The 27,267-nt window shown below is 35.3% G+C and overlaps 1 protein-coding gene across 3 annotated transcripts; it reads right to left on the bottom strand.

Moving 5' to 3' along the window:
* Positions 1-1,931: 1,931 nt before the first annotated feature.
* On the bottom strand, positions 1,932-26,279 carry LOC102685233 (methylenetetrahydrofolate dehydrogenase (NADP+ dependent) 2 like). 3 transcript variants are annotated; one of them, XM_015338657.2, is made up of 8 exons: positions 25,942-26,278; positions 24,886-25,070; positions 20,428-20,502; positions 19,604-19,756; positions 18,095-18,202; positions 6,771-6,863; positions 3,660-3,785; positions 1,932-2,332 (listed from the first exon to the last, which is right to left on the bottom strand). In XM_015338657.2, exons 1-8 carry the CDS (start codon positions 26,073-26,075, stop codon positions 2,217-2,219), a joined length of 990 nt encoding a protein of 329 aa, XP_015194143.2. In that variant the 5' UTR covers positions 26,076-26,278; the 3' UTR covers positions 1,932-2,216. The 3 variants fall into 3 exon arrangements, with proteins under 3 accessions (XP_015194143.2, XP_015194128.2, XP_015194147.2); XM_015338642.2 differs by having other exon boundaries at positions 20,428-20,550; XM_015338661.2 differs by lacking the exon at positions 18,095-18,202 and having other exon boundaries at positions 20,428-20,550; positions 25,942-26,279.
* Between the last annotated feature and the right edge of the window lie 988 nt (positions 26,280-27,267).

Below are 27,267 nucleotides of genomic sequence, written 5' to 3' on the forward strand. Positions count from 1 at the left end.
GAGCAACGATCTAGATTTTCATATTCTTACCAAACTTTTCAAACATGCAGATGGTTCAAAATTGGAGGATTACCAAACACTGTAGAATGTGCACAAGAAAATTCAAAATGAGCTGGATATGATTCAAGACTTGGCAAACCCCAGACAGATTATATTTATTGTCAATGATTAAAGATTGTGGCAAAAGCAGAAACACTGACTAGAAATAAAACATGAGAAACATAGAACTTGAAGAGACTAGTCATGAAAAAGATGTGACATTTTCCTTTTAGACAATGTGAGCAATACAAATTGAAAAAATAAAATATTCAAACAGAATGTTAGGATATATGGTTTAAAATGCAGTATTTCAGTCATGGGATAATTGAAACAATATTAATTAATATTAATATTAAACAAAAGTAATTAGAATTACTGTATTCAATGCCCTAGTTAGACAACATTGATAAAATTGCATGCAATTTTGGCCACCAAGGTACAAAAAGATATTGCTACACTGGAATTATAATGTTTTTAGGTTATATATCATTGATAAATTGTCATGAAACAATCTAATATGTACTGTATTTCTTATCTGAGAAAAAAATTGTCATGGAAAAAATGCTTCATTGTTGTATATTTTACTGGAGAATTGTAACTGGAATCTTTCATTCTTAAATCAGTGGAAATCGTTCTAGAATTACTCATAAATATAAATATTATTTTGCAGCTACAGAAACAACTCAATATTTTGCTCAGCAACATAATAAATATCTATTTCCCTAGCAATGATCAAATGCTTTATTATAAAAAAAAGAATTGTTCTAAACTTTATGAATTACTTTACCTTCACAGGAACATATTTTGTGCAACAAAAAATTCACATTCTAAAAACAACATATATAAGGTGTATTGAAATACTAAAGGATATTAGGATACTACAGAAAAGGAGCAGCAGATTGTGAATGTGTAAGCTCCTCAAATGTTTAGGAGGTTTGCATTATCTGTGGTATACTTCGGAAACAGGAGTAGCTTCCACAATTTCCAAAACACTTCATGTATTGGCAACAACATACTGGTGATAAATAACATTAATGACCCAAACTTGCATATCATTTTTTCCAAGTGTGTAACTTACATTGGGGTTTTCAGACTATCTGAAAAAAAAAAATGATATACTGTACCTTTACCACAGACAAAAATCTGGCCGCGCAGCATACTTTAAGATAATTGGCATGTCTTTCATTATATTTCTTTTCATCTGAGTGATTTTAGTGATAAAAAAAGCTGGCGTCTCTGAGTCAGTACATCTAGCCATGGGAAGCAGCACTTTAGTCTTGCAACACTTAAGATTCAAAACTTCAGAGCTGGTTTTTGGTAAATGTGACGCGATTCGGACTACAAGACAGGTGGCATCTTACCAAGTAAATAGACAATTTTGCAGTAACAGCATCCAAAGAAAAAGTAACATGAAAATAAAAACTCTTTGAAAGGACGTCTAGCATTGTCTCTCCTGTATTATCATAAAATATACAACATTTTCTTTTTGCATTTCGGTGGTCTTTAAATACATAACATAAACACCTGATCTGCCACCCGTAAGTAACACATACTGGATTATTTTGTTCCTCAAATCATCTCTAAATGTTTTCTTGAAGCTCTTCACACCCTTACCCTACAATTTGGCAATTCACATCTGCATGATGAAGGGAAAATAACAAGCAAAAATTAATTTCTCCTTATAGTGGGATTAACCTGTAATTGTGAGATAGTGTACATTCCAAGGTATTTGTACATGTTCTGCAGAATCATGTTCTTTCCGAGGCAGTTCAGTCTTGAGATGACTTGTAAAACTGGCATACACACTGAATAAGAATAAACGTGTCTTACAATGGTTGTCTATAATACATTTCTTTTGCATTCCTGAATTAATTTGCATTCAGAAACCCTGGGTTTGAAAACTTTTTTTTTAATTAGGATATTTTAAAGCATTAACATTTTTGATAAAACCCTGCTGTTTATGAGATCATAACGTTCTAAAACAACTTCAATTTCTTTTTTCAAAGAAGTCAGACGTGTTCACATTCCATCATAATAAATTAACAGAACAACAACATAAATTTACTGTAGAAAAAAATAAAAAATTTAAAATACCTTAAATAAGAATAAATAAATTAATAGTAATAAAATATTTTTTCAGTAGTATCAAATTAAAACATTGAAATGGCAACAGTGCTTCAGTGTGTCAGTATATTTTTTGCAGCAGTCACAGTATTCTTCATCAGCATGGCCACTGTCATGGGCCCCACACCTCCAGGTACGGGTGTAATGAATCCAGCTTTCTTCTTCACCTCTGAAAGAAATGTGATAAGTAATCATACTGTAATAATTTAATCAAACTGCAGTTAGGACCTGAACTGACTTAGGCCGACAGGACCCTTGAAATGATTGGTCAGACACCAGACAGCACTATACTGTATACTATACAGCAAAATAAAGGTTTTAAATGAGAAAAAAGCAATTCTGCCCATCAAGCCTGTTTGGTCATTAACAATTAATTGTTCCAGGGATCTCATCCAGACACTTTTTGAGTATCGGTTTCAACAACATGGCTGGGTTGTTAGTTTTATAGTCCCAGAATCCTTTGTATAAAAATGTGGATCCTGTTCTTGGCCTGTGATCCAGAAGAACCCTCTACTGTTTGAGGTGCTCAGGCTTTTAATTCAGAAGGAAAAAATAACAATAACCTGAGTAACACCCAAATCACAATGAACAAACAGCTCTCTATCGGTTTAATTACTTCATTACTTTGCATTAGAGACCTAACAAATTCTACCTGACAGCTCCATTATCCTGTGGCTCTGATGCCTTTCTTCCTAGTGCTTGTATTCAGATGTGGACTCATACAATTCAATACCACCCTTATATGTACATGTACAGTACCATATACAGCATATATTTTTCTTTTGAAACACTCGGGTGGCTCTATTGGTGAAAAGGATTGGAGATAATAATAAAACGTCTAACAAACACAGCTGCAGTTGTACTCCAACCTGTTCAGCTACTACAACAGTGTGTAGTATTTGTTGACAATTTAATTATGTTCTTTTAATCCACAACCTCAACAGCTGAAAAAACATAACTGGAGGAAGCTTTGGTTAAGGTGGCATTTAAGAAGATCTTAGCTTAATAACTGATGTACAGGCGCTTTAATAGCCATACTCCTGGTTACTAACTGTCTGTGGAATGCAGTCTCAATTGCACATGCTTAACCGCCAGTTATTAACCCGGATCGGGATGAAAGGTGTCATGTGTTACAAAATAAAATCAGATGGGTACTCAATGCAGAAACATCTTGAAAAACAATACAGTAACACCATTTACCATCTCCCAAAACAAAATTATACTGTATATACACAACCTTCCAAAAAATAACAAGAACATATATATTTTTTTATTTTTGCTTCGATTTTGTTTCTTAATGCTTGTGGATCAATTCCTTTTCAAGTAACTCACAAGTATAATTGGAAATTCCAATCAATACTCACCCATTACTGCTATCATTGAAACAATTTCGGACAGATAACTAGCTACACTAAAAAATGTTACTTTCAATCCCCAGGCTCAACTCTCTACTCTGACCCCCATCTTGCAACTGAATAAATTGTAATTTAATTTACCTTCAAAGTCAACATCTCCAACCAATCTAGCTTTCCCAGTTTTAGAGTCCTGGATCCGATTGATACCAACATCAATGACAGCAGCTCCTTCCTTTACCATATCGGCTGTAATCAAATTAGGAACTCCTGAGTAAAAGTAAACCAATAGTTACTTTCATATTCCTTCTTAATAGAAAAACAAATTATGGCAATCATGATAACCTATGCCATAATCTTTTAATATTTATCCTGGTTTGAAATACATTTTAGTAAATGTTATATCATCAAGTAATCACCCAAGAATGTTTAGCACAGAAATTGCAGCATTTTAGTGTCCTGCATCCTTAAAGCATTTGACAGAAATATATAAATGTGTATGACAAGATATATCCATCTTGCATTTGAAGCTAACTATTAAAACTTCCCAAACAAGGTGTTAAATAAACTTTTAGAAATGAGTCTTGTGAAAATCATTGGTGCATCTGAGTGATTGGCTAACCTGATTTTCAATCTGAAACCTCAACATCAATCAGTTGACGATAAAGTCATCCTCCAACAAACCACCAACGGGCTAATGCTAAAAACCTCCTATTACTGTATTACCAATTAATCAGTTTTTATTCTTATATAGCGCCTTTCAATAAATAGTTAAGGATAAAGCATTATTAAACTAAAATGTTCATTTTAATCTGGTCATGCAAAAATGTCTGGGTTTTGAACTTCCTTTCCAATTTCATTGTAATGTTGCAGTGCTGTCGTACAAAGATCATTCCCCACAATTTCAAATTTATTTTGGCATTCTGCTAATGCAAGCCACTGAAATGCCATGATGATTGATGGTTATTATTGCATTTAGCACTGAAAAGTCTGGAATATTGTTCTGACTGTGAACAAAAGACTGCTAGCATCAAATGCACCTCTAGGTATGCAACTTAATTCCAGTTAAAGTTATATACAAACAATGCTAGAACAATGCTATACAAAGAAGCTGTGAATACAGCCATTTCATATTTGATGGAAAAAAATATTATGGAAACAAATCTGCTGGATTTATCGAAAAAGGAAAGCCAAATTAAAATTCATAGTGAACTATAAAAAGTGGTTTCAATTACAACTACGCAAATAGTTGACAACGACAAAATGTTTAAACACTATCCTGACATCATGACTTATCAAAATACATACAATGGAATTCCTAAATCACTTGATGTTAAATGAAGGACATTGTTTAATAACTGACTTGTGTCTGATAGTAAAACACTACAAGTGCCTAGTACTTATAGTGTTTTACTGTCAGACACAAGTCAGTTTTTAAATAATGTCCTTCATTAAATATCAAGGGGATTTAGGACATCAAATACAGTTATGATCTTTGATATACAGTACTGTAGGTTCATCAAAATTTAGAGGTATTGCATTTTTAGTAGTGAATTGAGCAGTGACACAATGAGCATTTCACAGATGAATAAACATTTCTGAGGGATTAACATAGCATCAGTTTATTTTCTTAAGATTTATTTTCAGGGGAATAACTAAAAATACCCCCTTTCAAACTGATACTCTTTATTTTCTCCAAAGTCAATGTATTTATTCATTAAAGAAGATATGTCATTAGCTTATTTCACTGACTAAATATTACTAAATCTTACTAAATATTGCTAAGGTTAATTTTAAAATGCATTATACTGTACTATATATTCTAAACAAATGTCCTCCTCCTTTGGGTATATTTTATAATACACAAATATACCCACCTTAATTAAAGAATAATTTATATCCCTGATGCTCAGCAAGTGATCTTATCTGATTCTTTTAAATCTTTAGCATCCCCACCCATCTTAAACATCCAATTAAGGAAATGTGGGTTAAAATGCAGAACTATCACCCTCACTCTGGATCTCTGTTAGAGATGTCTAAGGATAAACTCTTATGCATATTTTTAAGTCATTCAAAAACTTGAAAACACAATGTATACAGGTACAGTATGAGGAAAATGGGGTAGAGTATATTCTTAAACGAAGAAAGTTCTGTGGAAGTATTTTGGAGGGTAGAAGTCACGGTCTTATGATGTTCAATAATGAGATAATATGTATAGAGAAGAATTTGCATAGGGAACATGTCCTGACAAAAGACACATGCATTCCAATAATTCATGTGTGATGAAAAAGGGTATTTTATGATTGCTTTTCAGAATTGTAACTTTAATGCTGTCAAATTATTATTATTATTATTATTATTATTATTATTATTATTTTTATTATTATTATGATAAATATTAGATATCAAAGAATGGCAGCAAAAACTAAAACACGGTGGATGACTTGATTTTCTTTGACTTTAAATTATAGAATGTTTTCACAAGAAGCTGCTTCTAAGGTATTTGTTTAATCCTTCATTTCCGTTAAAACTGTCAAGACATTGCAAAGCTTTTTTTTCTGCACTGCCAGGGATGGATAATTAAGCCAAATACTCCAACATTATTCCTGAAAACACTTAAACTCATTTCAACTTAATTTTCCCTCCAATAATTTTTTGAGCACATCCTGGTGTGTCCTAATACTTTATGGCTGTCTCAAAATCACATTAAATAAATGTAAACTTATGAATCCGTCAATAACTAAAAAAAATGCCTTTTCACGTAAACTTCTATTTCCCAACTTACAAAGATTTTTTGTTTTTCATTGTTATACATATTCAATTACAGAATATCTTTATATACTACTCAAAAACAAATATATGGGATAACGGAATGTAGATTTAGCTCCATAATCATGCATTCTTTCTGACCACATTTTAAAATTCTAAGAAATATTTCCGATCACATATTACCATAAAAAAAACAAAAGTGGTTTAATCAAAATATAGTACGCATGTTTTAGGTTATTAAATGTACTGCACAAATTCTTCGGAGTACCTTCAAGAAATATTTTCTCTCAGTCCTCCTCAGTAGTATCAACAACTTCCATTTTGGGGAAAAGTTTGATTAAACTGAACATCCACAAAGTTGCAAAAGGGATGAAATAAGCATACTATGATACAGAACACTTATTCTCAGTTTGCAATGTTTATGTACAGGAAATAGCTTAATTACTAAATAAGGCCCCACACAAATATTTAAAGCTAGATGCTTACCAGCTGCGGCAATGATGATATCTGCGAAGCTGGTGTGGACTTTCAGTTGATCTTTGGGTGTAAACCTGTGTGCTATTGTCACTGTGGCATCCCCTGTAATGTGCAAACACACACATGTATATATAGCTTACATAAATTGTTTTACAAAAAAGTTAAAAAGTCCAATTTTTACATATTGCTTCTTGGATAGCATTTGATGTTGACTGTCAATAATGCACACACATACTGTATCTCACAGAAAAGCAAAGCGTACAATTCATTTTAATATTTAATTAATGTTTTAAGGCCAGGAAAAGTAAACAATCTTAAAAGCATTTAAAGTGCTTCTTTTAGTCTAGAGTATAGACTTAAATGAGACAATGTTTAATGCAAGAGTGCACAGGTCATTTTGCTATCTTGTGAGGTTTTCTACAATGTTGTTAATGAGAGAAAAACAATTTCAGCTTTATAAGAATGATTACATCAAATTAGTAAAGTATGCTTGAAAATCATCTAGCTGTTACCATAAAGTGGGTTCACTAAGGTAAGATCCACAGGGGTAAGCCGCTGATTAACTAATTCATCCCAAAGGGCTCTATACCAAAGCTGCTCCAATCCAGAGCTACTGTATATGAATGGGGGATCATACTGTATGTCAGGTACCTGCGCGAGGAAACCACCCTGGAATAACTCAAGGACACTACAAAGGATAATGTGGCCTCAGAGATGAATGGTTAAGCTGCAATCTCAGGGAACCAGGGCTGTGATAACAACGTGGTGTTCCCCTTCATGAACGCAACATACAGTAGTAACATAACCCATTGCATCATAGGTATTTATATATTCATATCCAAGCTGTCTCAGGGACAGAGATTAGACAGGAGAACTCACCTTACTGAAGATGAGGAGAGACAGGCAAATCTGTCATCCTTAACTTCAGCACTTGGAGGGCCTAGATTGATTCAGACCAAATGTAAATAGAACTGAAAAGAAAGCTAAATCTCTATGGGATACTGAAATAGTTTTACGTGTGCTTGCAGAGTTAACAAACAAGATGTGTTCAGGTGATTCTTACAGGACCTGCAATTCTCTTACTCTTCTTACCAAGGTAACGGCAAGCAGGATTTTCTTCCAGGTCATAAAGGTCAGATAAAAGTAGAGAAATAATTCAAATGGAGGCTCTGGAAGCAAATTCAATCCAGTGTTTATCTGCCATCTGAACAAAGTCTTTATTTAGCTAGTGAGATTGGAATAACAAAGGGTATCCTGTACCTGACTGAGCATGATCTGGCAATTTGGTAGTCTCCAGGGTTGACCAGATAGCACTTGCATTGGCTAGGCAAAGCCAGTTTGCCATTGTCAGTAACAGGCTATTAGGTAGACTGTGGCTTTATCCTCCCTGATCACATTCAAGTATGGGGAAGCACTATAAGAGGGAAGGAAAACAGCAGGTCTTTCAGACAGTATGGGCCAGGGCTTTTGACTTAGTAGCATTTTCCATAGAAGGCTCCCTCTGAAATGAGATTTACCACCTAAGGGTGGTGTTTCCATTCTGTATGGCTCGGAGGCCCCCTGGATAAAAGCCTTGCTCGGTCAGAAGCACCAAGCGGATGAGCTGACCAAAGATGCAGGTGTGCAACTGGCTAGTGACTCACTAGAGCATGGGTAACCAACCCCCTCGGCAGTTTCTACAAGACACTGCTGTGCTGTTGTCCATTCTTCCTGTAAGTCTGTTCTAGGGGATTTCTAGGAAGCAATGAAGCATCAGCAGCATGGCCTGCAAGCCTTCTGGCACATCATTATGAAGGTCCTGCCACAGGGTCCCACATCCATAGGGATCCTGATGGGAGCAGCTTTGGTATAGACCAGAGAACAACACATTACCTGACATATATGTTACATAGTTCAAAAGGAACCTAAAATGCAAGTTGTACTTAATTATACTCTGTAAACGAGACAAAAATGTGCTCCTAATTCAGGAAACCGTTGCTGTTTTGGCATGTCATCACTGTTTGAAAGAATGAATACACTTGTTCAAAGCCAGTCTATAATGATAGGGGGATAGTGTGCTCTGTGTGTGGGGGTAAGAACAGCTAAAACCAGGTGTTATCTAGACACAACTCTTCGTTCACAACATTAAATAAGGATCTAAACACTCATTACTTAGTGAATACTTATGATACCACACACAAATCAGCAAGTGAATTATGTGTTTTTCTTTCTTCATGAAATCCCTAATAAAGGAAAACTGAGTACTTTGTACAGAATACAACAATACTCTTAATAGTTAACAAAATTCACTCAGTATTACTTTTTTGGAAATTGTTATCCATGAATTATACTTAGTAATTATGGTAAATATCTTTAAATCTTCAGTTTCAGTAATATACGAAAGAAACTTTTCTGGTTTCAAACATAATTGTTGTGAGAAATCATTCATCTTTATTATCACAATTTAGAAACAGAATTAGTTTGCATTGCTTACTAAATCAAAACATCTCAAAGTTATTTTTGTGTTACACCCACTGTTCTACATTATTTGGTGACAAATGTGACAATGGTATTGATTAAAAATATTAAATATAGTATAGGGTTTCTTTAGATAGACCTCCAAAAAAATTGAGACAAGAAAAAAAAACAACATTTAATAGATTTAAAAGGTCCTTATAAAGTTAGCTGCTTTTGTTCACTTATTCCCTAAAACTGCTGTATACCACAAACCTATTGGAATCACTTTAGCACTGTGCAGCTCTTCAAGCATTCATAAACATAAGTCTTATAAATATATAGTCAACCAAAATATACTTTATGACAGTCCTACATTAACAAAACAAGCAATTTGCATACCTTAGATTTATGTGTTTGGGAAACTAAACAAGGAATTATTTTTGTTTCAAGTTTAATTTCAGTTTCATTGCCATGAGTCAGAAGTAACAGTCCCGCAGGATAGCATTGGGCATGTTGCCAGTATGCAACATGAACATTTTATCATATATTACGTGCAAGTATATCTCAGCACATCACAGCCTCCTTCATATCTAAGAATTGAGCTTCCAAATGACTTTAAGAAACAAAATCTACTTTTGAGCGAAGGTTCAAATGAAAATATCATAGATGTTTTCCAACAAGTACTTCTGTCACAGAAGTAGTATACTTACTAACCAGTCACACATGCTCATTTGACTCTACTGTGGGTGACAGTTCAAGTTAAAGCATGTTCTTTACACTCAGCTTTCATCTGAAGCCAGATGGGAATGAACTGATGAATAGAGCCTATGGGGGTTTTGGAATGGTCCATTACCTCCCTGATAGTTTGAAGGGTTAACATTCTTTTGATGGGAATCACATTCATTGCTAATTCATTATCACATGACTTTTAGAATTAGGCACCCAGTTGTTTCTTATTGTGACAGCCTATTCATTAACAGTACCAATAAAGATAAATTGAACCCCCCATCATTTTTTATTGCTGATAGAATATACCACAAGACCACCATTGAACTGTTTGAAAATTCAAGAGGGATGCTGGTCAGATTTCTCAAGGCCCTCAGGTAACAACTAATAATGTCCAAACAGACTTTCATTTAAGTTATAGTTCTGAACCCACCACTGCAAATTATTTTCACCATTATTGTGTATCAAATGTCGCAGCAGAACTACTTGAGTACAGCACTGTTTGAAACATGGCAGGACAACAAGACAACTGGTGCTTATTTAATCTTGATTCTAGCCAATATGAGAAAAGCTCTTATACAAGACCCTAATCAATACAGGCCTTTTAAACAATACAGTCCTCTTATACAGCTGAAACACAATATATCTAGGACAGTAAGGTATCCACAACTCTGGAGAGAAGCTGAGCAAAAAGCCAAATTCACATAGAACAAAGTCAATGCCTATACTGTTGCACAATGTACAGTACGACACTATATAATATGCATTAAAAGACATAGGTAGCCCTCCCCTATGTGATAATTAAAGTACTATTGTTACGACCCCAAGTGTCTAGGGGAAAAGGGGTGTAACATTTAGGATAATTCTTTTGGAAGCAGGGGGATTCTGGTGAGGGACTAGGAAGCGTGATAACAAGGGTAAGAAACTAGAGTGGTGCCAAAGAAAAGAAAATAACAAACAAAAATGGAGCTGGCTAGGACAGGGAGGGAAAGCTAATCTGACTACAAAAGAAAACCCGAAACACGCGGTCTTCGGCGTCTTCAACACCCTAGCTAACCTGCACTGACTACCCAAAACCATACAAGACAAATGGCACTCACCCGTACTAAACTAGTGTACTAATACAAAGTCAACTAAGTGTGTAAGTGTACCCAACAACCTAAACTAACCTTATATACAAAAGGTCACACAAAACCAAGGGAACCAGGAAGACAAATAAGGGAAAACAAAAGTAATGAACAGGAGCAGGGTACAAAAGAACACAAAAGTTGAACATGTAACACTTGGGCAAGGTAATGACAAAACAAGGATGAGCATACCAACAAACAAAAGTACAAAGAAACTAACATAAACCAACAAAACAACAAAGCCGAAGCTATACGAAAATACACGAACACAAAGCAATACAAACCAACTAACGAAGCCGAAGCAATAACAAGAAGCGAAGCGAAAACCAAAACCGAACGGGACCAAAGTCAAACGAAAGGCCTTTTCTTTCTGAAAGCCTCCATGTTATATAGTGAATAATATGTGTTCTGATTGGCTGAGGGCTGATTGATGATGACATCATATTGAAACAGTGGTGTGATGGTTGGCCAATGGGGAAGGGAGAACAATCAAGGGTCAGCAGTGTGGACATAACAGAAAAAACACACACAGAACACACACTGGGACGTAACAACTATACATTGCCTTTACGTTAATTTGATTAACATTGATCAACAGAAAGAACCAACAGTAATCACAAACTTAAAGTAATCAGTTAAAGTAAACAATATGAATCCCGCCTCTGCTTCCAGCCAGCACTTTCTCTCTGCATCTGTGATTAGCACTCCCCACTGTAATTAAACGGGCAATAAAATTGTCAGTCTGTAAAGCCTGTCATCACCCACGATTTCAACACAGAACCTGGAGTGTTTGTTAGTATATGGAAACAAGACTACATTGAAATGTGATTGCTGGGGAGAATGTACTCCTGGCGGGCCGTTACGAGCTGGATTCATCTCAAGATCCTAGTCTGTTGCGCTACGAATTTGAAAGTTGCGATGACGAACCTTCAGTTTCTTCCCTCTCTGCTCTTCTTTATTGCAATACTACATCGGCCAGACCGAATCAAGAATAAGCAAATTCACAAATGTTGAGACCTTAATATATTCAGAATTAGCTTTTTGTTCACATTAAAAGAATATAGCTTTCTATAAAATGTTTGCGTTCAAGATCCCAGGTCTTATAATTATTACTATTATTAATTATTAACTAGTTTGTATGGGAAAGACTAGGACATTAAAAATAGTTGTGGGGTTTCATGTCAGACAACAGGTTTCATTCATCCTTACTTTACATCCTGACTACAAGATGACAGTAAACTTCATTGGAAACACCCTGTAGACCCTAATCTGCAATTATTCTCATTTCTCATAAAGGTTTTTCTTTGTTCATGCCAAAACCTTGTATCATCAAGACAATGTCAAGATTTCAAAAGCAGGGTTATGTCATTAATAATGGTTAAGTTAAACACGCAGTCACAAATTTGTTTGATTTCTATATTTTAAGAAATTAAATATTAAAGTTTCATTGTATCTTCTTAATAGAAAAAATAATGTTGCAAATGTTTCCTTCACATGTATTCAATATTTGATGATACTGTGCAATTATTTTCCCTGTATTGATTTGGTACATAATGGACAGGTATTCTTAATGTACATAATGTTGTAATGATATGGGAAATTACATTTCCACACATAATCAATTCATTAACAAATACATGTTCTTATTGTTCTTATTATTTAATTCTATTACTAAAAAAGCATGTTCCCTATTTTAGCACGGCGTGTATTGTAACATTAGTACAAATTATATTTAAAGTCAAAAGATTATTTGACTTTATTTTCCATCAGAAACAGAGCAAAAACTCCTGCTGCATCGTACAAGAGCCTACAGCTCTTTAAATACATTTGACTGATGAGAAAAAGAATTGTCATTATAATATTTGAAGTTTTTATGTGTGCTTAAGAATGAAGTAATAAACTTGTGTGACAGCCTGGAGTTTACAGAACATGAAATCAGTGAAAACTCTCCCCATTCTTTTTTCACCCAACAAACCACAGACAGCAGCTAAAAAACAAGCTCTCTGATAGCACTGGACAGAATGATAGATTTCAGAATGCTAACAAGAGCTGTTTCCACATTTGTTGAGATTTCAGCAATCCAACGCCTTCAGCTTCCTCTTACAATTCTAACGTTTCCTAGCATGCCTGCTCCCAGACGCGCCACATACAGAATACTTGTTTGATGTATGGCCTAATGAAAAGCATGGCCCCCTCCTTCCTGTTTTCCTCCTCTGCTATATATGGACATCCTGGAGAAATCACTTAAAAAAATGTTAACTCTTGACAAGGATTAGTGGATTACCACACGAAGTCAATTCTACCATATATTTTTTCAAGCATTTCATCATCTGGACATGTTGTAATAGGTTTGCTTCCAAAGCAATACTGGTATAATTTGTAATGGGAATGTACAACAAAGAACCAAGTGCTCAGCAGTTTTGGATATCTCTATAGTGTAAAAAGGCTCAAAATTTGTATTGTACTTTGCTCTCTCTTCTAATAATTTCAGTTTATTTCCAAATTGAATTAAGTCAAAGAGCTATAAACCATATTAGTTTACAGTATTTGTCTATTTACAAGACATACTGTAGGCAAATACCGAAACTAGGAAAAGAACAAAGTAAAAGGCCAGTTTTTTATTTACTTTGAAGTGGTGCAAGCAGTGCTATGATTGTGAACACCCAGACTGAAAACTAACAAAATGTAACTGGAGACAATACTGTAGGTGGTAAATATGTTTTAAAACACTTTCAATACATTTCTAAAGTCCATCAAGTCAAAGAACGGTAAACCATATTGGTTTGAAGTACTTGCCTATTTACTGTATATTACAAGCTAAAGTAAAAGGACATTTTTATTTGTTTTGAACTGGTTCAAGCAAGGCTGAGATTGCAAGCACATTAGGCCATACATCAAACAAGTATTTTATGTGTGGTGCGTCTGGGGGACAGGCACGCTAGGAAATGTTACAACCGTAGTAGGAAGCTGAAGGTGTTGGATTGCTGAAATGACAATACAAATGTGGAAACTGGCCATGTTAGTAAGAAGACATAAAACTACAGGAATATCGGAAATATATTTTACTTCCTCATGCCAAAAACAATTTTGTGTGATGTTAAACTAATTTGAAATATCCACTAATTACTGACAGAAAAATGCTTAATGTTTCAATGTTATAAATAAGCTCTAATTACCTTCTAGAAATAAAACAATACATTGGTAAATGTGCCAGCAGCTATACTGCATCACCCTGCAGCTCTCAACTGGCAACCCACTGAAGCTAAGCAGGGTTGAGCCTGGTTAGTACCTGGATAAGAGACCTCCTGGGAAAACCTGTTGTTGCTGCTGGAAGTGGTGTTAGTGGGACCAGCGGGGGGGGAGCTGGGAGGAGCCCACCCTGCGGACTGTGTGGGTCCAAATACCCCAGGCATTTCTCAATAAGAGTAGGGAGTTATCCCTTCGGCCGGGCCAAATTTCCCCCTTCGGCCTTTACTGTGGCCTCCAGAATGTCCCCATGTATGATTGGGTTGTACTTGCCCTGCGATGGACTGGCACCCCATCCAGGGTGTACCCTGCCTTGCCCTCGTTTCTTCCCGCAACATTGTGTGGTATAAAGCGGTTTGGCAAATGACATAACGTCCAGCAATTTAGTTTTCAGGTGATGTATTGTATGCCTTTGAGAGAAAAGGGTATCCTTCCAAGCCGTCACCTAATAATTTTGGTCTGTTTGAATGAAAGGGAGTGCTTTATTACCACTGTCTACTTCACAGTCTTACTTGTTTATACTTTGTACTCTTAACGTCTTTGTTCTGGGTACTGTAAGTCTAGCATTCCAGCTGTTCATTGAAGAAGTTTACGTATTTTGAATGGCTGCTCTGACACCTACAGTCATCTCTAGCTCTCTATTCAATGGTCAACATAATTCACCTTCTAAACTGGTTTTGTAAACAACATGCAAAATTCTAACTAGATGAAGAGTTTATTCCAAAAGTTACAGCTGTCATTAACATACTGTATTCTTCTTCATTGTCTCAGTCTCAGTGATCTGTATGTGAAATACTGCTGTACTGACACTTGGGATTCTCCAAGTAACTAGGAAAGTAATCTTGTCTTGGTAAATGAATCATGGACTGTTGTTTAAAAACAAATGTTTAAGTTTCAGTTTCAGAAAAGTTAGTTTTTAAATCTTTCTGTTGACATTAAGCTTTTTTAAACTTCCTTCTGCAGTCACTCTTCTCAATAGAAGCAGTTTAATCTATTTTGGAAATTTAACCAGAACACCAAAAAAGTACTTTTTTTGCTTATGGGAAGCAGATGTAATTAGTTCTACTTCCACTCACATCCAAGGGTGAGCCAATCCTGGAAACCAAGAACCCTGACGTTAGAATTGCTGTAAAATTTAATTTGTCACTTTCTTAAAGAGTTATGCTCATTGCACTAACAGTATTTTTGTAAAGTATTTTTTGTCAAAGAAAAACGTTAAAGACACACCTTTCTTTAATTCATAATATAATTCATGCAGTCTAGGCATGCTGAGATGCATATGGTGGATATAAAAAGTCTACACACCCTTATTAAAATTGCAGATTTTTGTGAAGTTAAGCCAGAAATCAAGATAAATCATGTTAGACATTTGTACATCTTTAATGTTACCTTGCAACCAACAAAATTCAAGAGAAAAACAAATAGATAATTATTAGGAAAAGTAATTGAAATAAAAAAACCTACAACACCCTGGTAGCATAAGTGTGCACACCTTTTGATAATGGGGGCTGTAGCTGTGTTCAGAGTTAACTGATCCTGTCCAAAGGTAAATAGCGTACACCTGCCATCAATAAAAGTGATTCTGATTAACCCCAAATAAAAATCAGCTGTTCCTGTAGGATTTCCTTGAAACTTTCATGGATGCATCCTACTGGGATAGCCATAGTCCACAAGGAGCTGACAAAACATCTATGGAATCTTATTGTTGAAAGGTACCGGTCAGGAGTGGGGTGTAAAAGAATATCAAAGGCATTGGATGTACCATAGAGCACTGTGAAGACTATCATCAATAAGTGGAGAAAAAGTGGCACCACAACCCTCCAAAGTTGATGACAGGACAAGGAGAAAACTTATCATCATACTGTACATTTTCTGTTTCTGCAATGGCTATGAAAAAGTCACCAATTTGTAATGGACCACCCAGTCTCACACCTGTAAGGACTTGACTATAACACTCAGCCTGCACTCAATGTGGACCCTTTGCTGTAAGTGTATTCAACAGAACAAGCATTAAGTACTGTATAGCACCAAAGAACCTTCATTCTGTCTCCAAACCAGCTGGACACCAGTCTGGTCTTCTAGTTAATTCTTTATAATGGACAACCTCCTTGAGTGGATAAAAAGAAGGAAAATTTCCATTTGTCTTCTCTCTGCATTGAAGATGCTAGCGTGAGCAGACCATTTCTAACATTATACTAAACACCACTAACAAAATCACCTTCAATTCTCTAAGAAAAGGTTGTAAAACATTTCATTGTTTAGGAAGATATTTCCAATCATTGGAACCCCGAATCTTTTATCACATTTAATAGCAAAAACAAAGTTTGCCAAAAGTGTTGCTTTTTTACTTGCTAAAAATAGTAAACACAGCATTTGTGACTAGTGCAACAAAAACACTGAGTTATTACTGGAGAAATAAAATCAATGGATCATCAAGACATCATGCTATGTCTTCTGATTAAGCAAAGTTAAGCCACTTATGAAGCCAATGACTAGATCTGTTGAAATCCTCATGTGCACTATTTGAGAAAGAATTAAAACATCTTAGAAGCAGTGACACGAAAGCAGATCATTAGTAAGACCACAACTAAATCGATGAATCATTTGTGATTCCCAGTTTAAGTATTTAGCTGCAATAACAAATTGTTGTTTTAGAGTGAATACTTTCTACTGTAAAATGTGATGAAATGAAAGTATATGAAAGTAATGGAGTAATGGAAGGTTAGAGAGTATTGTTTTTTATTACTAATGCAAAAAAGGATACATTTACAGTAAAGGTATACTGCACATACAAATGCTAGTGCTATCCTGCTCTGTTTTATGTTACTAAATTTTAAACTTCTTCCTACATAGATATAATAATTTTAATTCTAATTTTTCTAAGTTTGTTTTTCAATATGATCTATTTTTCAAAACCATATCTATCATATTATCATTTCCCTTATGTATAGTGCCACTGACATTTTCTTTGTTGTAGCTTTTGTTTTGAAAGATGCTTCCGGAAGGAGAATGCTTTAAGTAAAGGCATAAGTAAAAGGTTTATTCCATTGAGAATGCTGAGTTTATTCCAAGAGAAGAAAGAAAACACAACATTTAGGCTATGGAGCCTTCTTCGGTCATGAGGGTGCTCGCCCGAAGAAGGCTCCACAGCCAAAACTTTGTGTTTTCTTTCTTCTCTTTTCAGCATGGAATAAACCTTTTACTTGTTGCTTAGCAGCCTATGCAAGCTGACACAGCTACCTACTTGAAATGGTTTAAGTAAATCTACATTTCCTTTCCTAAGTTAATTTTTCCAAGCAAAAACTGAAAAAGCAATAAAAGTTACATAAGTAGCACAATTTATATTTCAATTTATAAATTAATTGCTATGGAATCCAGTCCAAAAACAACACACTTGATCATGTTTACAGAACACGCACTCAATGTTGTGCAACACAGATGTCAAATTTAAAAGACAGTGGCCCATTTTATTTCTTATGGTAAAATGTGAAAAATGTGAGGTCTTTCATGTAAAGTCCAACTGTGACAGGAAATGTCATATAAACTTAATCAGAGTGAAAGGTTTATAGTAAAATGTTAGACTTTTTAAATGTAAAATATTTTTGAACAAAGAAAAAGATTAAACATCTAAACATGTCAACTTTAATTAACCAGGAAAACGCCAACAGATAATTGACCTATCGGTTGAAATACTACAAAAATGATTAACTTTGGGCAAAATTACTCTTCACTGCTATTAGAGTGAAATGTTTTATTATATACAGCAAAGGCCACAGTAACAGCAGTTGGTTCCCTTACCTCCTGGTCTTTCATGTCTCCCATCGGTGTGCAAAAGCATAGAAATTGGCATGCCAACATTTTTGGACCTCCCGGCAACCACAACATTTTTTCCCATTGTGTCGATTCCTTTAAGAGACACTACTCATCAATATCCATTCTTAATACATTATAACCCTTAACATTCGCTCTTCACTGTAATGCCTTCAAGAAAACAGCTTCTGAAAGAACACAAGATATTAGGAATGAACTGCATTCACAATGTGTTTTTCTCATAAATGTAATGTTGAAAAAGCTATTCTTTATCCTTAAAGGAGGTGTAGGAAGTTTAGTATGAATTAGTATTTTCAAATTGTTTATCATTAAAAAAAACAACGATCCAAGCAATGGACCTTAGTAACTAAAATAATACTCCATTTGATTACCAAGGGGAATATAAAAAAAATCAAATATAAAGATTTTTATTTTAAAATAAGATGGTCTGGTGAGAAATGTTTTAAAGAATCATGCTCTAAGACAGAGGTTCCCAATTTTGGTCCTATTGACTTGCACAGCTGAATAGACCCCTTAACACTATTAGCATTAATCTGAACCCTTTACTGTTTTTAGTTTGAAAAACATGCTGGAGTCTTCTTTTAACTATTGTAAATGTTTATAAATTAAAGTTTTGAGTAAAAAAAACCTTGCAAAGGGTCTACTCATACAACTGGATAGTTCAGCTAAGGATTCAAGTAAAGAGCTTGGCTGAAATAAAATGCCCCTCTTTTTCTAATAGTGAAGAAAAAATATTAGCCTGTCCATACATTCCTGGCACTCTGCATTTCACATGTCTGTGGCTCTTTGGATTATGTTTGATTAATTAATTATTACAAATTTGAAGAGGTGGCAATGTTCCCACTGTGCATATGGTTTCATATAGTTACCACAAATTCTGCTCACATAAAGGCATACAGCAGTTAAAATGAGGTTTTTTTATTAAAGACTTTAAGGACAAAATTAACCTTTAGAAAAAAATAAATAAATGTAAATGGGGATATAATGTACTCTTTTTGCATTCTGTTGGTATAACACATGTAACAAAGCTTTCTAAAAGGGAAAAAAACAGACATTTCTTATAAATTAGTGCCACCTGCTGGCTATATTAAAGACATATAGCGAGATTTATGGCACAAAGACATTAGGTTTACTAAATGATACTAAGTGAAATCAGTCCACAATGGACAGTCAAAAGAAAAAAAAATCTTACAGAGCATTAATGACATGCTTTACGTAACAGATTAGTAATACAACTATTAATAACTGAAGTTTCTGTATACAGAGCCCTCTGGATTTTGTTATGGTAAAGTGACCTGCAAACAGAATGTACTTACTGTACAGTATAAGCCTCAAGTAACAAGTAAACCTCAATTAAAACTGACTAGAATCTTATTTTGAAATACTGCCTTCAAAGTGCTAGTTTTAACTGCTTGTTTGACTTGGTAGATACATGGGGAAAAAAATTGGAAGAGTTGAGTGAAGAATTTCTTTTACCAGTTCTTTTAATAATTTCCCAGACAGCAGCAGGAGTAGCAGGCACCATTGATTTCTGGTCAAGGCACAGCTTTCCAATGTTCACTATGTGAAACCCATCCACGTCCTTCTCTGGGGCTATGGCGTTACACACAGCACGCTCGTTGATGTGCTCTAAATGGCACAGAAAAATGAGAAGTTTGACTGGGCTGTACATTTACACCTATGGAGGAAGTGCCTGTTGATGCATACCTGTATTCAGTTGCATCTTTCAGCGTTCTGAGTTATGATCACATCATTACAGAATTGACAGGGCAAACTAAGATGGACACAAGTGCGTATTCCCAGCACTTTTTAATCGATAATACATAACTGTGAAGGGCAATTTAAATCTTTTCTCATAAATTGGAGAGAGAAATAGAAATTGAGTAAAAAAGTATTAATAGCTAAATAATTGCTGCCTAGTAAAATGCAAAAATCAAAACATTCAAAGTATTATGTTATGCATAGAAAATTTGCTGAATTACAGAATATTGCAGAATTTTATTCAAGATAGCTTTAAATGGCCCTTACACAAGATGTTATAGCTTTGTACATGGAATAAATAACAGGTTTATTCCATGCTGAAAAGAGAAGACAGAAAAAACAATATTTTGTCTGTGTGCCCTCTACAGGTGAAGAAACGTGTTTTCTTTCTTCTCTTTTCAGCATGGAAGAAAGGTATTACTTGTTTCTTTACAGCCTACTCATGCTGACACAGCTACCCACCAGAACTAATTAATATTTTATATTTTGTAATTGATTGTTAACCAGGGGAATGAACTGAGAAACATAGCCTAGCGTACCTGGTAAAGGAAGTTGAACAAGTACACCACTGACTCCCCAGTCTCTGTTCTGTCTGTCAATCATTTCCAGAAGTTCTTCTTGGGAAACAGAACTGGGTCTTAGTAAGGTTTCACTGCTGATTCCTAAGAATAAAAAAGGCAATATACTTAAAACATCATAACTTTTAAATAACAAATCAGGTTAATGAAGTGATGAAAAACTGTTTTTTATAAAAATGTAAAAATATAAGACAAGCTGACAGCATCAGTGCAAATAGATTGCTCTAAGTCACCTACAACAAGTAGTCTGTGTGAATGAATGATCCAGTCAGCTTCTTCAGTGGTTTTATTTGTATACAGCCTTTTCAGAAGGTAATCGCCTTTAGATCCTTCTCTGCAAGCAACTGAATCACTGGTCTCTGTAAAAACACATTGCATCTCAGACACTTTTGACTTGGAAACCAAAGCCTTCGAATAAGACAGACGACATACACCTCAATTTTTTCAGCCCTGCAGAGGACATCTTACCTGAATGGTAGTAACCAACATTAATCGACTGTATATTTTGTTTTACATAATTAAAATGAATAACCTCATTACAACATAAGTAATTATTTAATGCATACTTAAGCTTGATACATTTTGCACAACTGCTTAAAATTACCAAGCCCTCTGCAACAGTGATCCTTATTGTCTCTCTGTGATTTAACACTTACATTGTTAATATAGCTATTAGGATTCCTTGATTAAGTCTTGCCTGTACGCCCCCTACATAATAGAATTCCACCTTCAGTTACCTGTCATACTATTTTTGTTAATACAGCCACCCAATAATTATTTTGCAGACATGGCTCTGCAGCAATAACTCCTGTTCTGTGAGATACAGTAAGACTCATACGTCTGAGACACACCCACCTGTGGAGATATCTGTCATCTGTCTCTCAGCGATGTCTGCACATGCCTGGTAATTCACAAGGGGTTCTACGCACAGAGAGTCAACAGAGCCACTGATCATCAATTAGGGCTGCCAATTACATGCCACCGCTTGGGGAATCCCCTAGTGGCATCACCCAGGCTGGAACTAATGAAGTTGAGATCACAGGCCTCACCCTGCACTCCAGGCAAGCCAATAGGGAACCCCAGTTACTGTATATCATTCTCTGACTCTGGATCTGTCTGTCAGCGGCTATTACAAAGTCCCCATTCATCTTCTTGATCAATTTTTAATGGAAGACATCCCCTTACACTAGATGTTTCTTGTCATTTTACATTTACTATTGACATTTTTGTCACGTTAATTAGCAAAAAAACTTTTTTGCCTCAGGTTCATGAGTCGTGGACAGCTTTTCTGTAAGCAGCCAAGTGTAATTCAGCATCAATTATTAATAATTGTATCATTTAACATGAAACAAAATATACAGTATTGTGTTTCTAATATATGTGGCAACCTAAAAGACTTCAACACACAAAAAAAGACTTTGGCATGGAAATAGCAGCTAAAGATCACAGGAACTGAAAAAAATCTCAATGCTGTTTAAGTATCTGGTAATGCATAAATGAAGCAACTGCTAGCATTTCTGTAAAGACATAAACATATCCAGCTAAGTCAGTGCTGTGCCATTAGTCAAACGAACCCAAAATGCAGTCCACTTTCTAAACAGCAGTACACAATAGCCACCATGGTTAGATGGGTTTGTGTCAGGCAGGATACCCACTGTTTGCTGGATATCAGTCACCCCTGATGACCCCTGACAATTGCCGTCTGCCTGCTAAGTTGTAATGTTGTCAGTGAGGACTACACTACTTCTCCAGTCAATACTGACTCCCTTGTAATCCCCGTTGGAAGTTCCGGTGTATAAAATGGCTAATAGCTTGGCAACACGGGCCTCAGAGGAAAATATGCATAACCTCATTCACCCGAAGTTTGTTAAAGGATAGGAACAATGAGATAAGCTGATTAACACATGGAATTTCATGCACTTACAAATTTAAAATATACTGTACCGTACACCCACTTTACACTGTTTCAACCGTAAAGTGGAAGTCATACGTTAGCATTGTGGGTAGCTTTCGGACTCAGGGTACTGTACAGTACAGTATGTGTCCAAGTCAACACTGCTGACTGGTTTTGTACCCTAGGGCAATGTACTTCACCCAGTTGCTCCAGTCCTCCCAGCTCTATAAGTGGGAACTGGAATTGTTGCAATGTGCAACAAGCATCCCTTATAGGAGCACACTCACATGCTCTTTAGTCCACTTCTTGCTCCAGAAATCAGAATGAGCTTTAGAAATCAGAATGGACTACACCTTTTTATTTCCACTACAAGAAAACATCCACTATCTTTAGTACAACCTTTTCTTTAGACATGCGAAGCAGGAAATGATTAAAAATAGGTACTTTTTAGACGTCTTTCACAGCAGCAGAGTTTATTTACAAAGGGCTACAGTATGTATGTTTTATTCTATTAATCCCAACAGAATTCCAAAAGCACCTCCTCATGAATGTCTCCTTAGTCAATGAGAATAAACAGCACACTTAAACTTTTAGCCTTATTGATATCTGGAATTGTTTAGATCAGATGCCAGGATGAAAATCTTGGACTGTATATTATCAAAGCATATCTACTGTATATTGAGAAGCATTAAAAACAGATTTCAACTATTGCTGTTGGCTCCAATATTTAGTTGCTGCATTTTTATTATTCTAAGACTTTGTTTCTTCATTTTGATGAATAATTCCTGTTTGGTGAATGTTTCTTTGGAAATTATACAGATCTTCAGAATGTGCATGATTTGTGTGGTGCTATATCTCCTTGTCAAACACATATATGCAAAGAATAACTCCCATTCTGGACACACTATAATCATTGCTGAATGAAAAAACACAATAAGTAATTATGCATGCTCATAGGAACTCACTGTAATTTTCTTTAGTAGCAAAGCAAAAAAGCATGATATAGTGATAAGATATTTAAGGCTTGCTTTAACATTAAAATGACTCCAAATGACCTAGATATAGAGTGAAGATTTAAAGCATAAAAAAGCAGTATTGTCCTACTGTACATTTAGCACATTAGCAAAATAAGTGCTAATGTCAACAGGAGAATTCAGCATAAGTGATACAAAAACCTCACAAAACATGTCAAACCCTACTAGAAAAACTGAAGGAGACTGCATTAATAAAAATATTATACCAAAAACACTACACTCATACACCTGTAAACCCAGGTGTGAACCACACCCATACAAAAACACTTATCACCATGCTGAATAAACAGTAGAGGATAAAAAAGGAAACAAATTAATTGAATAAATATTTCATTCTAGCAGGTATTCAACATCTTATGGCAAGCAAATGCTTTGTCCAGATTTCAATCAGTTAAATGAAGACATAGAAAAGACTGAAGTTGTCAAGAACTGCACAATTTTACAAACTCAATATTTCCTGACACCTTTGAGTCCAGAGTCTTACTTTCCAGACTTGTCTTCTTAGCCAAGTTCTATTGACACTCTGACACTGTTATAATTTTATCTAACCAAAATATACCAATACCTAATCATATAAATGGAAACAAATTCAAGGTAAGAAACTATTTAACAATCCCTTAACTCTGTCATATCATGTTATGGAAAAAATAAAACTAAATTACAAAATCCATATTTATGCAATACAGTGGCACCATGTGGACTTGTAAAGTGTATGTTTTGTTTAACAAAATGAAACATTTCTTTGAACATTTAATTTAAGAACATTTAATATTAGCAGAGAACGCAAAGTATGTTACAATATCATGCACTATCACTTACACAAACCTTTTGATTAAACTCCATTAAGAAAGATGAAAACTCCAATTCATAAACATGGGAAATCAAGATATTATACATTGCACAGATGGGCTAAGAAATAGTGAGCAGAAAAGAGAGAACTCATGAGATAATGGGCCATTATTCATTCTAATTTACATTAAGAATCTAAAACCTGGAATAATTTGTAAATGTGACAGAGACACAAAAATAGGGAAAGTAGGAAAAATGTCCATGTGAGTTGAAGATTTTCATTCCAAGCAAGTTTGGGTTCCCCCAAAGGAAAAAAAAAAGATCTATCACATCCTATGAAGGATCAAGTAATAGGTTTATTCCATGCTGAAAAGAGAAAAGAGAAAACACCTATAATTATTCTATGAAGAATATATACTTAGCTAACCTTCATAGGATGTGTTAGACCTTTTTTGGAAATATCTTCAGAAATCACCCAAAATTGGAAATCACCCAAAAGTCTGCATGTATTACTGAAAGAATAAAAAGGCTGCTTGTCATCTAGAGACCTTCATCTCCTTCTTCATTCAGTGTGGAGGGCATAACATGACAGATGATGTGTTCTAATAGGAAGGAGTTGACCGTCATTCATGTTAGGTTTGTTTAAAACTATGAAAACATACTAGTGTTTGAAATGCATCATATATCTGAATATGAACTCACCTAAGGTCGTGGCAGATTTGGTCTTATTCCTCACATAGGAATGGCTGGCAGGATCATCTCCCACTAAAATAACACTGAGATGAGGTCTCTTGTTGCCCTGGAACACCCAGTTCTCCACATCCTTTTGAATTTCTTTCTGAATCTGCTTTGCCAGCTCTGTACCAGAGATTATTTTTGCTGCATGACTGAAGCAATCAGAAAGGGGTTATAATCACAATTGCAGCAGGTCACAAAAATAAATCCACTTACAAACCCTGTTCTACACAAATATTTTAAATAATGGTTTGGAAGCTTCTGAGGAAACCTGCTCTAGCTTCAGATAAATTCACTGTTACTGTGAAGCAATCTTTACACGACAAAAGAAGGATGTCGCTTTATATTTATTTTTTCTAACACATTACAAAAGCATGCACAATTCCAAAAGGGATTTTTAGCAGTTGCCAAGCAATTGATTTCTAACAGGGTGTTTGATTTCTTTTGTCTCTTAAAATTGTGGTTCTAAAATCTCCTATTGTCATAAACAACGCCAATCTACTTCCCGTAGTGATAAAAACAGGTTATGGGGAAAATAAAACAACTGAGATATCCAATAGCATACAACAAACACGTGCTGTTTTAAACACGCTTTTTTATAAAGTAATACCGCAGAAATGAAAAGCGCAGCTATCAGAATTGATTAACAAAGGTAACCGAATACTCAGTTCCTGGATTTAACTTAAAGACGGCTGTATTTGGCAGATAACGTCCAGTATTTCAAGGACTCTTAAGAACTATTGCACACGGAAATATTACACTTTTACGCTTAGTTCATTTAACTGTTGAAGTGCTGTTAGTTGCCAATTCGCAATTATGTCATAGCTGCTAAATACATTATTCATTTTCTTGATACTAGAAATTATTCCGTTTGCTGCACAGCTCTCCTTGAAATATTCCCGCAGTAATAAATCAAAACTAATGACACGTGACGAACATCCTTCTGACTCTGGACAGATCTGGAAACTCACTAGCATCCGCGGTGTAAATGTACCGGTGCATTGAGATAAAACATCCTCTTACCTACGAGTCGATAAATGAAAATGTCTGTGTTGACAAGATATCATGTAAGCCCGTGATTTGCCTTGACAGCAAGGCTGAGGCAAACCGCCGTAGATTTTGAAAAAGGAAAGCGGTTTTGGAATGGAGGCCGCCATGATCCACAGTCTGCAGCCGTGCAGCCAGTCTGAGCAGCTGAAAGCGGTCCTAAGCAGAGCATGGAGACCAAGGCAGGCATCAGTGTTGATGCAGGTAGACACTAGTAGGAGGGGTCAGAGGGAATTACAGTCGAAAGGGAGGCGCATCGTGCTTTTCGACCCAAGCTTTGTTGTCCGTTACACAGAAATCACTTTCCTAGCCTAGGAAAATCGCGATGAACGTATTCCTGATTGTTTACGCTAGATCCTTGTCATGGGTATCGCAATAATAGTATTGTACATCATATACTGTATACATACCAAATGTCATTAAAGGCGCAAGAAATGCCGGTTCCAACTGATATTAATTTCTTGCGGTTTTAATACCACTCCATACATTCAAGATTAACTATTGAAGACCATAAAGCCGACACTCGTTTTAACAGGGACCTTAACGTTTTCTTTCGTATAGTTCGTGAGGACGAATTGTTACAATTTTAAGATTATAGCTCTGAATTCTTAAAACAAAACATTATACTGTATGTACAAATGAAGACAGTTTCTGCCACATTTCACCTGAAACAATATTAAGCACTATCATTATGTTATGAATGTCTATAGTTTCTTACATAAACGTGAAAACCCATATTATTGATTCATTAAGCAGAACGTCTTTACTAGGGTCAGAACAGATGTTTGTGAGTCAGTGACAAATTAGAATACCTTAAAAAGATATATTTATTTCATGTACAATAATGCCTTAGTATATATCATTTCATATACAGTATATGAAGCAAACAATACTTTATAGATTTACACATATACAATATATGTATTACACGGCATTTATTCATTTAAATTGAAAATAAAAAAGTCAATTATTTTGTTTAATATCCCTTTTCCATTAAACATCTAATTATAGGTTACAATACTACAGTACCTCTAAGAACTGAGCTGGAGTGTGACCATTTCTCTTTGTTCAATGTTCTCATATTACCCTTGAAAGTGACAATTTTCTTAAATAAGGTGATTAGTGGTATATTGAGCACACTATTCTCTGTACATGTGTACACATTTTGATTTGAACCAATCACAATCATAGCCCCTTTCATCTGCCAAATAAGTTTGTTTCAGGGATATGAAATCATTCTCCCCCCCATCAACCAATTTATTGTTGTTGGTGTAGTTGCTGAGAAAAGTTACCTGTAAATTT

Source organism: Lepisosteus oculatus, chromosome 3, assembly GCF_040954835.1.
Source record: "Lepisosteus oculatus isolate fLepOcu1 chromosome 3, fLepOcu1.hap2, whole genome shotgun sequence".
In the NCBI taxonomy this organism is placed as follows: Eukaryota; Metazoa; Chordata; class Actinopteri; order Semionotiformes; family Lepisosteidae; genus Lepisosteus; species Lepisosteus oculatus.